This window comes from Octopus sinensis, linkage group LG7 (assembly GCF_006345805.1).
Source record: "Octopus sinensis linkage group LG7, ASM634580v1, whole genome shotgun sequence".
Taxonomy (NCBI): Eukaryota; Metazoa; Mollusca; class Cephalopoda; order Octopoda; family Octopodidae; genus Octopus; species Octopus sinensis.
In genome coordinates this window covers 51,255,812-51,271,607 of record NC_043003.1, presented here as the reverse complement: position 1 = coordinate 51,271,607, position 15,796 = coordinate 51,255,812, and the positions used below count along the sequence as shown (strand labels likewise).

The following is a 15,796-nucleotide window of genomic DNA, read 5'->3' as shown; positions in this document are numbered from 1 at the left end:
AAGGGAGGTAAGTACAGTAAATGTATTTTTTTTTATAGAATTTACGTAATTCTATTATTAATTTCTTTTCCGACGCGCTAGTCTATTATTCAGTCGTTCTTACCGCAAGAAATATCAAAACATCCTTCTCAGATGACCTTGTAATGTTTTAAATAAGAAAAGAACGCATTGAATAATAATACAGTACATCTAAAAAAAACAACAACCGGATAGTCACGGTTGGAATGTCTGTGGTTATAGTTCTCCTGGAACAGGAGACCAAACTACAACACTCATTTCTTTTTTAATGGTCATGCAAATTGGCAGAGTCTGTAGACCGACGTTCTGAATAATGTACGCAATGTAGTCCCGTTGCTTTCTGTTCTGAGATCAATCATTGATTAGTATAACTTTCCTCATTGCGTATTTATTTCAGTTTGTTTTCAATGGTCCAAATATTAACTAGGATAACACAACATGATGTAGTAAGCCTAACATATATGATTTAGTAAACTTATTTTAATTCTATTCATACCTTTGATGATGAACACAATCATCTCATCACTAAAGCGTTTTTCTTGTTTTTCTTAATTACAAAATTCTAATCAGAAAAGACAAAATATGAAACCTCAAAATGTCAATGAATTAAATATGCTGAGTGAGCCTGAGCTGTAACGACAGTGTGGTGTCAACTCCTGAAGAGGGCTGTCTTGGCATGACAGGCCTCCAGGTAAATCAGGTCATTGGGTTCTATTGTATTTAGCAGACACCCATAAAATTATTAACCATCTTACAAACAATAACTCTGAGCACCTTTTCAAACTCCACCCATGGACATATTTACAAAGTCAGAAAATAGCACAGCTCCCATGACTTAGGAAACATTTTTTTCACACTGAGAGTTGCTGAAGCATGGAACAAACTGCCGGCATCAGTTGTTAGTTGTTGGAGCACTGCATCCTTCAAAACTTCCATGCTTTCTGAGATTCGCTAACACTACACCTGATTTTCTCCCCTCCATACACACACAAGCATTTATCTGACTCATATATTATTTGCTTTCCAGACATTTGTACATTACTGCATATACTTTATATGCACTTTCTGACAAGTTATGGTGCACCTGAGCACTGTATACAATAATTTCATTATATTATTATTAAACCACAACATACATCAAAATTGGATCCCTAAACCCTTGAGTCCCCTGGGTAACTTCTCAGTGTGCTGATACTTTAAGACAGTGTTCCTGGCATATTTCAGTTTTATTTGACCACCTCTTCCGCCTCGTCATTATTTGATGTTCATTTTTTTTTCTATGCTTGTATGGGTCAAACAGAATTTGTTGAGGCACCTTTTCTAAGGTGAGATGCCCTTCCTGTTGTTAACCCTCACCTGTTTCCAAGCAAGGTAATATTTTCTTATAGCTGGACATGTTTCTCACTGAAGGCTGGAAATGTACAACCTTGCATGTATGATGATGATGATGCCTATTTACAACTATCATGTGATATCTAGACAAGGGTATACACAAAGTTATACATATGCTTGGCTATGTTGACATGAATTTCATGGGTCTCACCTAAGACTAAGTGCATTTTATCATGCCACTGGTATTAGTTTTATTCAGTTTCTACTCTCTTAGTTACTGTGTTATATAGAATAGAGTCCACAAATTTGCATTCATTCCTTTTTTTTTTTTTTTGCATGGCTTTTACATCTTGCCCTTCCTATCACCAACCACTTAGCATGTCATCATCATCATAATCGTCGTTTAACGTCTGCTTTCCATACTGGCATGGGTTGGACGGTTTGACTGAGGACTGGCAAGCCAGAAGGCTGTACCAAGCTTCAATCTGATCTGGCAAAGTTTCTACAGCTGGATGCCCTTCCTAACACCAACCACTCTGAGAGTGTAGTGGGTGCTTTTTATGTGCCACTGGCATGAGGGCCAGTCTGGTGGTACTGGCATCAACCCGTCTATCTGTTTATTATTTATATATTTGTATATATTCAACATCTGTTTTCCATTCTGCCATGCGCTAGAGAGTATGACGGGGCCATGTTGAGCTTCAATATCAACTTTGGCATGGTTTTTATGGCTGGATGCCCTTTCTAACACCTTCCACTTTGCAGTGTGCATGTGTGCTTCTTTGAATGCCATCAGCACTTGAGAGGTCACCAAGCAACTAGCAAAATGAGAAAAAGAACAAGAAAAAGACCCCACAACTAAGTAGAGAGTATTCGAGTGGAGTGCTGGTTTTATGCAAGGTGTTGAGAGTTAAAGTGTGATAGAAAGTCTTGCTGTAGAGGGGAAATACCAGTGTGGAGTGGGGAGTAATTTGGGAGAGATAGAACTCAAGAAGGAGAATAGATTGGGAAGTAGGGGAATGATGTGCAAAGTTCAGGTGTGGCAGGGAGGGAGGTGTAAAAGTACATAAGGGTGGCTATAATTGGTTGGGCATGATGACTGATATGAGTGTATATTGAGAACAATAGCAGAAATGAAAGGAATGAAATTGGAGTATGGCACAGGAGAGAGGTAATTGGTAGTGAATGAGTAAAGGAAGTGGTTCAATGAGTTGAGGAGTTGGAGGTAACTGCATGCACAAACAAGTGGTGGTATGTAATAGGTGCTGATTCTGCTTTCAGTTGAGTAGTGTCATAAACAGAGAAATGATTGGTGTCAGGGGTTGAAACATGAGGAATGCTTGATAACAGAGAAAGGATGGAGGGGTAAGGCACTGAATATACAAGCATAACTAAGGTGGTTTTAGGATATCAATTTTGCTGTGATTGATGGGTCTTCCTGAGCACAGCAAATCAACATCATCATCCACCTCATAATTTTATATCAGCTTTCCCTGTTGGCAAGGATTGGAGGGGACATCACGGTCTGAGCTAGTGTTTATTCAGAATGACTACCTCCTAGATGGGTCACATCTGGCATTTAGTTTTCTACTTGTTTTCAATGGCTCATGTCCTTTCTATAACAAACCAATTTACAGAGTGCACTATTGTATTTCATCATGGCACTAGAAAGTTTATGTCCTTGACAAGACTAAAAGGTCCCCCGAACCCAATTTCATCTTCACTCATTCCCAAAACATTTTACTGGATGCATTCTATTGTGGTGCCAGCACTAGTGAAAGAGATTGTTTTGTACCTTCACAACTCTATGATGAATTTATTCACTCAAGGAATGCACTAAGATGGATGTGTGGGGAAATTGATGACAGAATATCCAGGATGGGTGGATGGAAAAAATAAAAATATGATAGAAATAGAGCGAAAGAGGTGGACAATGATAAGCCTGAATGATGACTGAGGCATATTAAGTACAAACAGATCCAACCAGTATAATCCTTTCTACTAAAGGCACAAGGCCTGAAATTTTGGGGGATGAGGCTAGTCGATTAAACTGATCCCAGTACATAACCGGTACTCAATTTATCCCAAAAGGATAAAAGGCAAAGTTGACCTCGTTAAAATTTGAACTCAGAGCATAGCGATGGGCGAAATACCATTAAGTATTCTGTCCAGTGTGCTAACGATTCTACCAGCTCACTGCCATATAACACTCAATATGATGAGTCCTTTTTTTCTTTAATTCTTTCTATATACTTGTACATTATATAATCCTTAACCTTAAAGTCAGTAGCCATCCCCTAGTTTATAAAAAATACAAAAATCCTTGTATAAAACTGTGCGCTTCACAGTTCCAGTGATGCAGTGTTTGGCTGTTGTGCGCATGCTCATATGTCTGAGATAGGAAGCACCATGCTAGGGAGAGAGAAGACTGTGGTTCACGCAGTGCTGGTGAAAAGTAGTGTTTCTTTTTGACTCCGCATGTGTTGTGCTTAAAAACGTGTTTATATTCTTGAATGTGATAAAGTGTAGAATTAGATTATTATCTTGCTTCCAGCTGAAGTGTTGCTGCCAGGATTTGAGAAATAGGGCAGATTTCCCAACCCCTTATTTTGTGATTTAAAGGGGATTTTTGAAAAACAAGGGGGTATTAGTGGTGGTGTTCAGTGAACAAATTAAACACACTATCTGGTAGTGGCTAAAACGTAAACCGACCAAGTTTATACATAAATATTCTTTTTATATGTTTGTTTTCTTTTGCATAATATTAAAACAATGATTCAAAAATTTTATCTACGAGCTGCCACTGGATCCAACACAATTCCTTTAGAATCTGCATGGTAGACATGTACGAGGGTGGACTGAAAAATTCATAGGCTGACCATGATGCAATGGTTGAACTTGACCAAATAAGTTTTATTTTTCGACATAGTCTTCCCTGCAGTCCACACACTTCTTCCATTGGTGTTGCAGTGCTTGAGTTCCCGTGGTATAGAAGCTCTCATCCTGACCCTCAGAAAAATCCTCAACAGCAGATATGACCTTATCATCGGTCTAATATCACTTCCCAGAGAAGTGTGTTTTCATGTTGGGGAACAGAAAATAGTTAGATGGTGCCAAATCAGAATATGGAGGGTGATCAACCAGTTCAAAGCCACAGTCATGCACAGCAGCCATTGCAACCACAGACTTGTGTGCAGGAGCATTGTTCTGGTGAAGCAGGACCCCCTTCATCAGTTTTTCAGGCCATTTTGACTTAATCACCTTCCCTGCTGATTACACCACCTTGGCCTTCTTTGGTGAGAGAGAAGACAGGTGTTTCCACTGCATGGAGTGCCGTTTGGTCTTTGGCTCAAAGTGGTGAACCCAACATTCATCTTGGGTGAGGAAAAGATCAAGAAAACTGGCTGGGTTTGCTTCAAAAAGTGCCAAGTTCGCCTGCAACATGACCATCCTGGTGTGCTTTTGATCAGATGTCAAAAGTCGTGGCACCCACCGAGTGGAAACCTTCGACATGCCAAGTTTGTTATGCAGAATGTTTTCAACTTGTTCACAGAAGATGCCCACAGCATTAGCTATCTGCCTTTCATTCTGAGAAAGAAATTCTTTGTAACTAGCAGGCATAATAGCTTCATGAACTTTATCCAACCTGTTCCTACTCTAGCTGTTATACTTCTGGAAAACCCACCTCTAATTTTGATGGGTATGAGAATCTTTCAACAACTACTGTCATCAAGATAAAAAATCTAGCAGTCTAATCAGAAAATGTCCACAGTACCACTGATTGAATTTAATGTTTCTTAATGTTTGTGATGGAAAGACTGTTAGCTTCATTTGAACGTACAAACCTGTAGTCCACAGGATAGTACCATAATGGTGTTATGGATTAAAGATTTTTATAACGGTCACAAGATCACTATTACACAGTCATACATTAAAAAACAACAAAAAAAGACTTAAAAAAACACCTTACACTTAACTGGGCAATAATAATTAAATAACACTGGCCTCTAAACTGAACCTTGAGGTATGCTATGGAATTAGAAGTGTCACTCTTATATGACATTTCAAATCCATCAGCTTTGAGATGACTAAATTGATAGAACACAAGATAATAAACCAAGATATCAGTGGTTCATATTCTAACACCACCATTCTGTTTTGTATATGTCAAAGACACTTAATCTTCACTGCCAAGTTCACCTTACTCTAAGCAGACATTTCAGTAGGTAGGCTTCACTGTTGTGTGTAGTGACAGGAGATTTGCTGGTTTTCCACACAGAAGTGCATTTTATCGTAAGTGAAGAAAAAGAAAGAAAGAGAGACAGACAGACTAGTGTCTAATTCAGTGGAAGATTTACTTGTCATCTGCTGAATGTGGTCATGATGATTAAAACAATGACAACAAAAATGATTTCATTATTGTTGTTGATAATGATGATGATGATGAGGGTGATGGTGAAAACGATGTCACAGGTGATGATGATAGTGGTGAATATGATGGCATTAGTGAAGCTGATAATGGTGATGATGCCACCAGTGATGACTATTGATAAATTATAGCAATTCTGGCTTTGTACAATGAAAATCAAACAGGATTGTACTAGTTCTCAATAGATAAAATAACAATGGCAAGAACAATAGCATCAATAAAAACAAGCTGTTAGACAAGGGAATGTTTATTTTTTTCTTTTTGTTTGATCAAACTTATGAGATAGATAACCTGGAAAAATGTATAAAAAGTCCAACAGGTTTTGTTTTGTATTTTTTTTCAGTTTCTTTTTTATAGATAATATTATTCCGGATCTGTTAAGCTACAAATCTGTCTTTTAAATTTCATTTAATAAGATCAGGTTGAGCTGAACAAAATGATGCTGGATTAAATGGAATCCTACTAGATATACAGCTAACACTGCAAATATTCACTCTTGCTCAGTGGATTGAAACTGTTGAATAAAATGAGATGCTTTTTCACATAACAGTAATGTCCCATTTTAATCCAGTATTCAATAAAGTGGGACTACATAAGACATAGTAGTAACAATGTCCCATTTCACCCCAATACCAAATAAAATGGAATACTTTTTCACATAACAGTAATGCCCCATTTTTATCAACTGTCCAATAAAATGGGACAATATAAAATACAGTAGTAATAGTGTCCCATTTCAATCTGGTGGGCAAGTATGAAACATAATAGCATCATTTCGTTTCATTCAAGTGTTGAATAAAATGGGACAATATAAAACATGGTAGTAGTAGTAGTGATGGTAGAAAAAGTAGTGTCCCATTTCATCTAACTGTTGAATAAAATGGGACAATATAAAACATGGTAATATTGTCCCAGTCCCTTGAAATGAAACTGTTGAAACCTTGACAGAGGACATGGATGTGTTTCATCAGTTACTTGCTTCAATATCAGGAAATACTTGGTCGGCCACTTCAAGCAATCCAATTTCATTCAAAGCTGTACGGAGACACCCAGGAGTGGCATGTTCAGCCTCGTTTTCCTTTATTTTAAAAGGAGAAAAAAAAAACCAGAAATTAAATTAACAGTAAGGAAAAGACAAAGAAATTTTATAAGTGCTGTCAAATTTTATTTTACAGTAAATAGGGTTGTAAGGTTCTATCACAGCAAAATGCGATGAGTTTTAAAATTAAACAGATTAACTCTTTGAGCCTGTAACACAGGTTTACCGGTGGATGGCTTATTTTTCTCTATACCATAGCACCTGTGGATGCCAGGTGTATGGTAAAATAAGGTTCAGGAGTTCAGGGCTCAAAGGGTTAAGGCAGTGTTCTGAGTTCAAATTCTGCTGGGATCAATTTTGCCTTTCACCCTTTTGGGGTTGATAAACTATAAGTACCACTCAAGCATTGGAGACACTGTAATATACTTAACCCCTCTCCCAAAATTGCTAGACTTATGCCAACATTTGAATCTAATGTTACATTAAACAGTGTTGTTGTAAAGTTTGTTACTGCAAAGAGTGCTGCAAGGTCTAACACTCTTAATACTAACCTGCCTGAGACCAGCTCTAGTTATTTGATATGTTTAATGCTTTGATATTTAAATTGGCTATATCTGGCTCAAATATCCTACAAGCTTTATGTTAACACAGACCAGATCTGAATTCTCACATCTACCCGAGGATATCATTCTAAAAATAAGGGAATCACACCACTGAAATCTCAAAGCTACAAGATAATGCATTGTTAATTCAAAATAATGTGAATAAATAGATATTACATTCGACAGAGCAATCTGAATGCTAAAGGGTTAAAGTGAATTACATTAAAACCTTACATCAAAAGTTCATGTTGATTTATGCTCCAAACACCAACTTAACAATGACAAAGTTACTTTACTAAATTCTTCATTATTTTAAAAATTAATTGAAACACAAGCAGTGTGTTTTAACTGAAATATCGTACAAAAGGATTAATATCACAGTAAAAGTGTTGCAAAATCCATGTCATAGTAAACCATGTAGTGAGATTCATGTCACAATAAACAGTGTTGTGAGGCTCCATGTCACAGTTAACAGTAATGTGAAGTCCATATCACTGTTAAGTGTTGTGAGGTTTTATGTTTGAGTAAACAGTGTTGTGAGGTTTTATGCTACAGTAAACAGTGTTGTGAGGTTTTATGCTACAGTAAATAGTGTTGTGAGGTTTTATGCTACAGTAAATAGTGTTGTGAGGTTTTATGCAAAAGTAAACAGTATTGTGAGGTTTTATGCTACAGTAAAGTGTTGTGAGGTTCTATGCTACAGTAAACAGTGTTGTGAGGTCCATACCACTGTTAACAGTATTGTGAGGTTTTATGCTGCAGTAAACAGTATTGTGAGGCTCTCCATATCACAGTTAACAGTGTGGTTAATTCTTTACAAAATAGAAAATGGTTAAAGCCACCATTTTGAAATACTTACAAACCATAATGTCAACATTTTCAATGCTTTCTGAGTATCATCGTGGCTTTCACTATCAAACTGTGCAATCACATCATCAGAGAAATTCAGCTCAACAGCTAATTTTTTCCAGTCATGACCCAAACCTTCAGCCACTTCATGGATTTGATGTTTGTTGATAGGGAGATCATCAGTACTGCCACCTAGAGATCATAAAAGTTTGAGAAAGGAAAGACAATAATTGTAATGTCAGGGAGGAGAAACAATAAACATTAAACAATTTGATTCATTAGAAATAAAACTTTTGATGTAGCTGTCTACCCTGATCTATAATCAAGCACACCTACAATCATAGGCTTTCCAGCTGTGACCATCCCATCTATTTTTGTGTGCGTGTATATATATATATATATATATATATATATATATGAGAATTTACAAAAAAACAAAAGACGAAGACCGGTGTGCAAACAACAAACAGATGTATTAGTTTAATGCTCAGGAAGTGAGAAAGTCTTTTACTTTTTGAGCCTATGCTCATCGAAAGAAAGGAACACAGAAATAAACAGGGGAAGAAAATAGAAAAAGGTTTAGTGACTAGCGATCTATCATGGTGAATGCCAGACAGAGGGGTCACACAGGAGAGCTAGGAAGAAGGGGATATAATAAAGTAGTGGTGATCCCAAAACGAAGGTGCGCATGCATGTGTATGTACGTGTGGAAGGGGGCTGATGACCTTGACGTATGCGTCTGTGCATGTGTAGGTGTGTGGATGATGTGTGAAGTGGAGGCGTCGGACTGGAGTCGCGGGAAGGCTCGGAAAATGGTGTGTTGGAGAGGTAGGGTGGTGGGGTGGTAGGTGAGGGAAGATGGATGACAGCGGGGCGGGTGCGGGGGAGAGAGCAGACGCACGGTCCTCGGAACGTGCTCTGGCAAGGGTGGTGTGGATAGTGGTGATGGGAAATCCAAGAGTTGAGAATGAGTCTCAAAGTCATGGTTGTCACTGCAGAGCCTGCATAGATGGAAGAATTGGGAATAGGGGATGGAGAACTTGGTGTGTTTAGGGTGGGAGGAGGAAAAAGTTGAAGTAAGAGTGTGTGTCTGGGCCCTTCACCTAATTTCTTCTTCCTCATGATATTTCCACCACTTATCATCTCTCTAACAACACTTCTCCCCTGATACCATATATTTCTTACTATCTGGCACCATTTCACTTGTTATCCATCCTTCATCCATTAATACTGTCCTCTCTACTCAGATTTTACAATGATAAAACCTACCCCTCTGAGCTACCAAATTATCTCTCCACCACTGTAAATCTCTTGCTCTCCACATGCACTATACCTGCCTCCCCACCACTCATGCAACCTACTTAACATATATCTCACTTTTCATCTTCCTGTCTCTTGTATCATGATTACAATTTTGCTGTTCTCTTTTGGCTGCACTGACAGTCATCTCCTACTCTCTCTTCTGCCTCCAACTCATGTATCATTGGTCAGTCCCCATCCTTTATCCATCACTCATAACATTCACCCTTTAACTTTACCCAACCTTTACAGATATAAACAACTTCTCCCTATGCATTCTCCATATATCATTCCCTTATACATTCTCAGAACCTCAACCCATCCACAATCTTTCTGTCTCTGTTCACTTCTTTTCACCTCTCACCTTCAGGGTATACCCCCAAAAACCCTCATCACGACAAAGGAAATGAAATATCTTCTAGAAAAGAAATTGACTCACTAAGAAAATAACAACAGCAAAAACAAACAAACTAAAAAGGGTGTGACGTAACTCAACGATTGTTATGTAGTAGAAGTAGAATTAGTAGTAATAGTGGAAGTGGAGGTGGAGGTAGTGGTAACAATGGCAGCAGCAGCAGCAGTAGTAGTAGTAGCAGCAGCAGCAATAGCAAGAAAGGAAAATACTGATGACACACTCAGTGTTGAACTGGAATGAAAGCTTTTTTTTTTCACCAAGGGTCCTCAACCTTATAAGTACCATGGCTAACATTATCCCAAACTAGCAAATGCACCCATCCTTTGGATGGTCTAAGTTGCGAGAAGGTTTATGAGTCACACGACAATCTATATTTCTGATTAATATAGGTTGACCTTGTTTAGGTAAATTTCTACAAGTACATCCCCACACTCTTCACTGATAAAAAAAAAAAAGCCCATGGTTTTTCGCATGGAATCAACTCCCCTGACCTCCTACTTTCCTGCAAATTCCTTATTTTGGTGGTTAGGAAAAAAGGGGGGAGGGCTCGCCCCACCCATCTCCAACCTGATTTTTTTGGGAAAAAATGTTTTTTTTGTATAATGAATTACAGTGAGCTCCTAATATGCCACAAAACCCTTATTTATTGTCTGGAAAACAGAGGCTGGGTAGAGTGGAACCCTCGGAAATTTCACACTCCCTCTCTAAATTTCACAGGGATATTCCTCCTGCCCCCCCCCCCCCATCTCACAAGGAAAAGTTTTTTGGCAAATTTTTACCCAAGGGTTAGTACTTGTTGGCAAGGGAATCTTTCCAGTAGCACTTGTCCTTTTAGAAACAACAGCCAAATCTTCTTAGCCACATTGCACTGTCTCTGTTGAGCAAAATATACCCATACAATATTCTTTCTTTATCTTTTTGTGTGCGTGCATGTTGTGTGTATAGGTGTGTGTATATATGTGTGTGTATATCTATATATGTGCATGTATATATCTATATATGTATGTGTGTATATAAGTGTATATTCTTATGTGTGTGTGTGTGTATGCACATATATGCACACACACAAAAGATAATGATAGAAAACTGTACAGTTATGTTTCGCTCAACAAAGATGGTGCAGTGTGGCCAGGGAAATTTGGTTGTTATTTCTAAAAGGACGAGTGCTACTAGAAAGGTTCCCATGAACAATGTACTGACCCTCGTGTAAAAATTTACCAAAACATTTTCCCTGTGAAAGGGGGAGGGAGAGTTTTGCCTGTGAAATTGGAGGAGAGCATGAAATTTCAGAGAACTAACCCCGCCACCCCACTTTCAGGGTAAAAGAAAAAAAGATTTTGTAGCATATTAGGAGCTCACCGTAATTTATTCTATGAAAAAAAAAAAGAAAAAGAGAAATTTTATCAAAAAATCCGCCCCCACCCATTTTTTTCCGAACCACCAAAATAAAAGATCTGTGAGAAAGTAGGAGGTCAGGGGAGTTGACTCCACGCGAGATATTGTGTATTTTTTTTTTTGTGGTGGAAAATGTGGGCGTGCACTTGTAAAATTTTACCTAGTTAGGTACGCTCTAGAGGCCCCAATGTCGATTTTTTAAAAACCTAAGTAGTCTATGCAAACAAATAAGTGTTAATGTTTCAGAAAGCTATGGATGGCTTTTAGAGGCCAGTGTTAATTAAGTGGAAAGCTAAAATCTCTTCCTTAGACAAGACACTATCCTCTCACATTCTCCCTCCACCCACACACCTCTGTCTGTCTGTCTCTCTTTTAAGTGGCATTCCAAAAGTTTCTTTGTTATCTGATATCTGGTGTGCAGTTATGATTAAGCACCTACACATCCAGTGCAATTAGTAATGGGTGAGAAGCTGCTTTATGTTGACAATGGGATTTATTCATAGAAGAAGTAATTCACATCAGATCAAAGAAGGAAGAGACACAGATGAATGCACAGACAGAGAGAAAGGAGTGCAGGCATGGCTGCATGGTCAAGAAGTTTATTTCGCAACCATACACCTCCTCCTCGTTGTTGTCATTGTTTAATGCCTGTTTTCCACGCTGGCATGGGTTGGACAGTTTGACAGGATCCAGTTGAGCTAGAAGGTTGGTTACATTGGGCTTCAAAGTCAGCTTTGGTACAGCTTCTATGGCTGGATACTTTTTTTTTTGTATCACTGGCACTAGTTAGGTTGCCAAATATCTTACAAGAATGGAAAAGGACAGAGAAAAGTCTCCTCAACTAAGTGGGAGTATTTAAGAGGGGGAGGTGGCTTTAAGCCAGATGTTGAGAGGCTAAAGTATGACAGAGGAACAAGCACAGGTGCCTTGCTAGAGAGATAGTACATGGCTCTCTTGCATTATATAAGGATGGGTGAGAATAACTGGGAAGAAGATAAAGATGCAGGAGTGGCTGTGTGGTAAGTAGCTTGCTAACCAACCACATGTTTCCGGGTTCAGTCCCACTACGTGGCATCTTGGGCAAGTGTCTTCTGCTATAGCCCCGGGCCGACCAATGCCTTGTGAGTGGATTTGGTAGACGGAAACTGAAAGAAGCCTGTCGTATATATGTATCATCATCATCATCATCATCATCATTTAACGTCCGCTTTCCATGCTAGCATGGGTTGGACGGTTCAACTGGGGTCTGGGGAGCCCGAAAGCTGCACCAGTCCAGTCAGATCTGGCAGTGTTTCTACAGCTGGATGCCCTTCCTAACGCCAACCACTCCGAGAGTGTAGTGGGTGATTTTATGTGCCACCGACACAGGTGCCAGACGAGGCTGACAAACGGCCACGCTCGGATGGTGTTTTTTATGTGCCACCACCGACACAGGTGCCAGACGAGGCTGGCAGACGGCCACGCTCGGATGGTGTTTTTTATGTGCCACCGACACAGGTGCCAGACGAGGCTGGCAGACGGCCACGCTCGGACGGTGTTTTTTATGTGCCACCGACACAGGTGCCAGACGAGGCTGGCAGACGGCCACGCTCGGATGGTGTTTTTATGTGCCACCGGACACAGGTGCCAGATGAGGCTGGCAAACGGCCACGATCGGATGGTGCTTGTTACGTGCCCACAGCACGGAGGCCAGTCGATGCGGTACTGGCTACGGCCACGTTCGGATGTTTCTTATGTGCCACGTGCCACCGGCACTGGTACCACAAGATACAAATTCCATTGATGTCATCTATTTTGATTTGTTTTGATTTGATTGATTTTCACTTGCCTCAACAGGTCTTCACAAGTGTCACAAGAAGGAAGGTATGCACAGGTGGACTGACTACGTCCAGGTAGGGGCCATGGGTTATGGCCTGACTAGTCTTGCCGGGTCTTCGGATGGTGTTTTTATGTGCCACCGACACAGGTGCTAGATGAGGCTGGCGAACGGCCACGATCGGATGGTGTTTGTCATGTGCCCACCGCACTGACTACGGCACTGATGGATTTCTTGTGTGCCACAGGCACTGGTACCACAAGATACAAATTCCATTGATGTTCATCTATTTTGTCTATTTTGATTTGATTTGATTTGATTTGATTTTCACTTGCCTCAACCGTCTTCACAAGTGTCACAAGAAGGAAGGAAGGTATGCACAGGTGGACTGACTAGTCTTGCCGGGTCTTCGGAAGGTGTTTTTATGTGCCACCGACACAGGTGCCAGATGAGGCTGGCGAACGGCCATGATCGGATGGTGTTTGTTACGTGCCCACAGCACGGAGGCCGGTCGATGCGGAACTGGCTACGGCCACGTTCGGATGGTTCTCATGTGTGCCACAAAGTGTGTGCCACCGGCACTGGTACCACAAGATACAGATTCCATTGATGTTCATCTATTTTGATTTGTTTTGATTTGATTTGATTTTCACTTGCCTCAACAGGTCTTCACAAGTGTCACAAGAAGGAAGGTATGCACAGGTGGACTGACTACGTCCCAGGTAGGGGCCATGGGTTATGGCCTGACTAGTCTTGCCGGGTCTTCGGATGGTGTTTTTATGTGCCACCGACACAGGTGCTAGATGAGGCTGGCGAACGCCACGATCGGATGGTGTTTGTCATGTGCCCACAGAACGGAGGCCAGTCGATGCGGTACTGGCTACGGCCACTTTCGGATGGTTTTCTCTTGTGTGCCACGGCACGTTCGGATGGATTCTTGTGTGCCACCGGCACTGGTACCACAAGCGGTACTGACTACGGCCACGTTCGGATGGATTCTTGTGTGCCACCGGCACTGGTACCACAAGCGGTACTGACTACGGCCACGTTCGGATGGATTCTTGTGTGCCACTGGCACTGGTACCACAAGGATACAAGTTCCATTGATGTTCATCATTTTGATTTGTTTTGATTTGATTTGATTTTCACTTGCCTCAGCAGGTCTTCACAAGTCGGAAGGTATGTACAGGTGGACTGACTACGTCCCAGGTAGGGCATATATATATATATATGTATATATATATATATGTGTGTGTATGTGTGTGTGTTTGTGTGTGTGTGTTTGTCCCCCTAGCATTGCTTGACAACCGATGTTGGTGTGTTTACGTCCCCGTCACTTAGCGGTTCGGCAAAAGAAACCGATAGAATGTACTGGGCTTACAAAGAATAAGTCCCGGGGTCGATTTGCTCGACTAAAGGCGGTGCTCCAGCATGGCCGCAGTCAAATGACTGAAACAAGTAAAAGAGTAAAAGAGTATGATAGTAATGGGGTGCCAAAGCAAATACTCAATGCACAAGCAGGTGAGCATGAGAAGATATGAACAGTGGATCAGAGGAGCAGCAGTATTTGATTTGACTGCATGCCATCTCAGGTGAGTGTCTTCAAGCATAATCATTTGGCCATAATTTCTTCATCAACAATATCAAAGTGGATCTTCTCAAATGTAGTGTAGAAACAGAATTTATTGTTTAATAGCCATTTCACTGAAACCAAGGGCAAGATGATATTTTACTGAAGTAATTGGTAATTTGGTATTAGGAAGGCGGCATCCAGCAATAGGAACCAATAAAACTCATCACAACTCTCTGATGTGTTTGATCCTACCAGACCATTCAGTCCATGTCAGCATGGAATATGATTGCTAAATTATGATGATGGTGATGAATCCATCTTTACAGATTGGTGCCCTTTTTAGCCTTATTCATTTGGTCATGATATGTATAAGAATTAAAGTGTGTGTGTGTGCTTGTAATATGTATGAATGAGTGATGAAAGGACCATGCAATCATCTTTAGCTTCTGAAAGACAATGTGCACTGAGAAAAAGATATATATACACACACCAAACACAGGTAGATAGCAAGTGATCTGAAAACGGATGGAATGGTTAATGCCTTGCAGAGCAAAGCAAATAAAAAATAAGAAGAAAAATAGCAATACAAACCTAAGTTGGAGAATAAGTGCTTCAGTATCAGCTGGTAAAATATGGTTTAGAAATTTATCATGCACAAACACACTGATGTGTGTGCATCCCTATATATAAATATAGAAATACAATAAAAGGCTTCCAAGTAGGAAAGCGTTGTGCTAGAAAGAGCAGTAGAAATCTCAAGACCACTGAGATTTCTACGAGATGGTAAACGTTTTTAATTTCCATTCCTTTCGTGAATTTATCCGTTTTTGTGGTCTTGAGATTTCTACTGCTCTTTCTAGCACAACACTTTCCTATTTGGAAGCCTCTTATTGTATTTCTATATGAATAATATATAGTCTAATGACTAATTCGTTTTTTGTGCTAGGCCACTGGTAATAATAATTTATTATTACCCTATTTTAATATGTTTAAATGTATATATATATATATATATATATATATATATAT

The 15,796-nt window shown here is 39.8% G+C and overlaps 1 protein-coding gene across 2 annotated transcripts in view; it reads right to left on the bottom strand.

Annotated features, from left to right (window-relative positions):
- Nucleotides 1-6,010: 6,010 nt before the first annotated feature.
- Nucleotides 6,011-15,796, bottom strand: part of LOC115214267 (THO complex subunit 1) — a 68,823-nt gene continuing 59,037 nt past the window's right edge. The window contains exons 20-22 of one of the 2 annotated variants that reach the window (XR_005000039.1): nucleotides 8,280-8,461; nucleotides 6,677-6,857; nucleotides 6,011-6,596 (exon numbers count right to left, since the gene is read on the bottom strand). Coding sequence is in view for 1 of the 2 variants with exons in the window: in XM_029783410.2 (XP_029639270.1) it covers nucleotides 6,747-6,857; nucleotides 8,280-8,461 (293 nt within the window). In the remaining variant the exon portion in view is untranslated. Of the gene's footprint in view, nucleotides 6,858-8,279; nucleotides 8,462-15,796 lie in introns of both variants that reach the window. The other variant, XM_029783410.2, reaches the window with a different exon arrangement.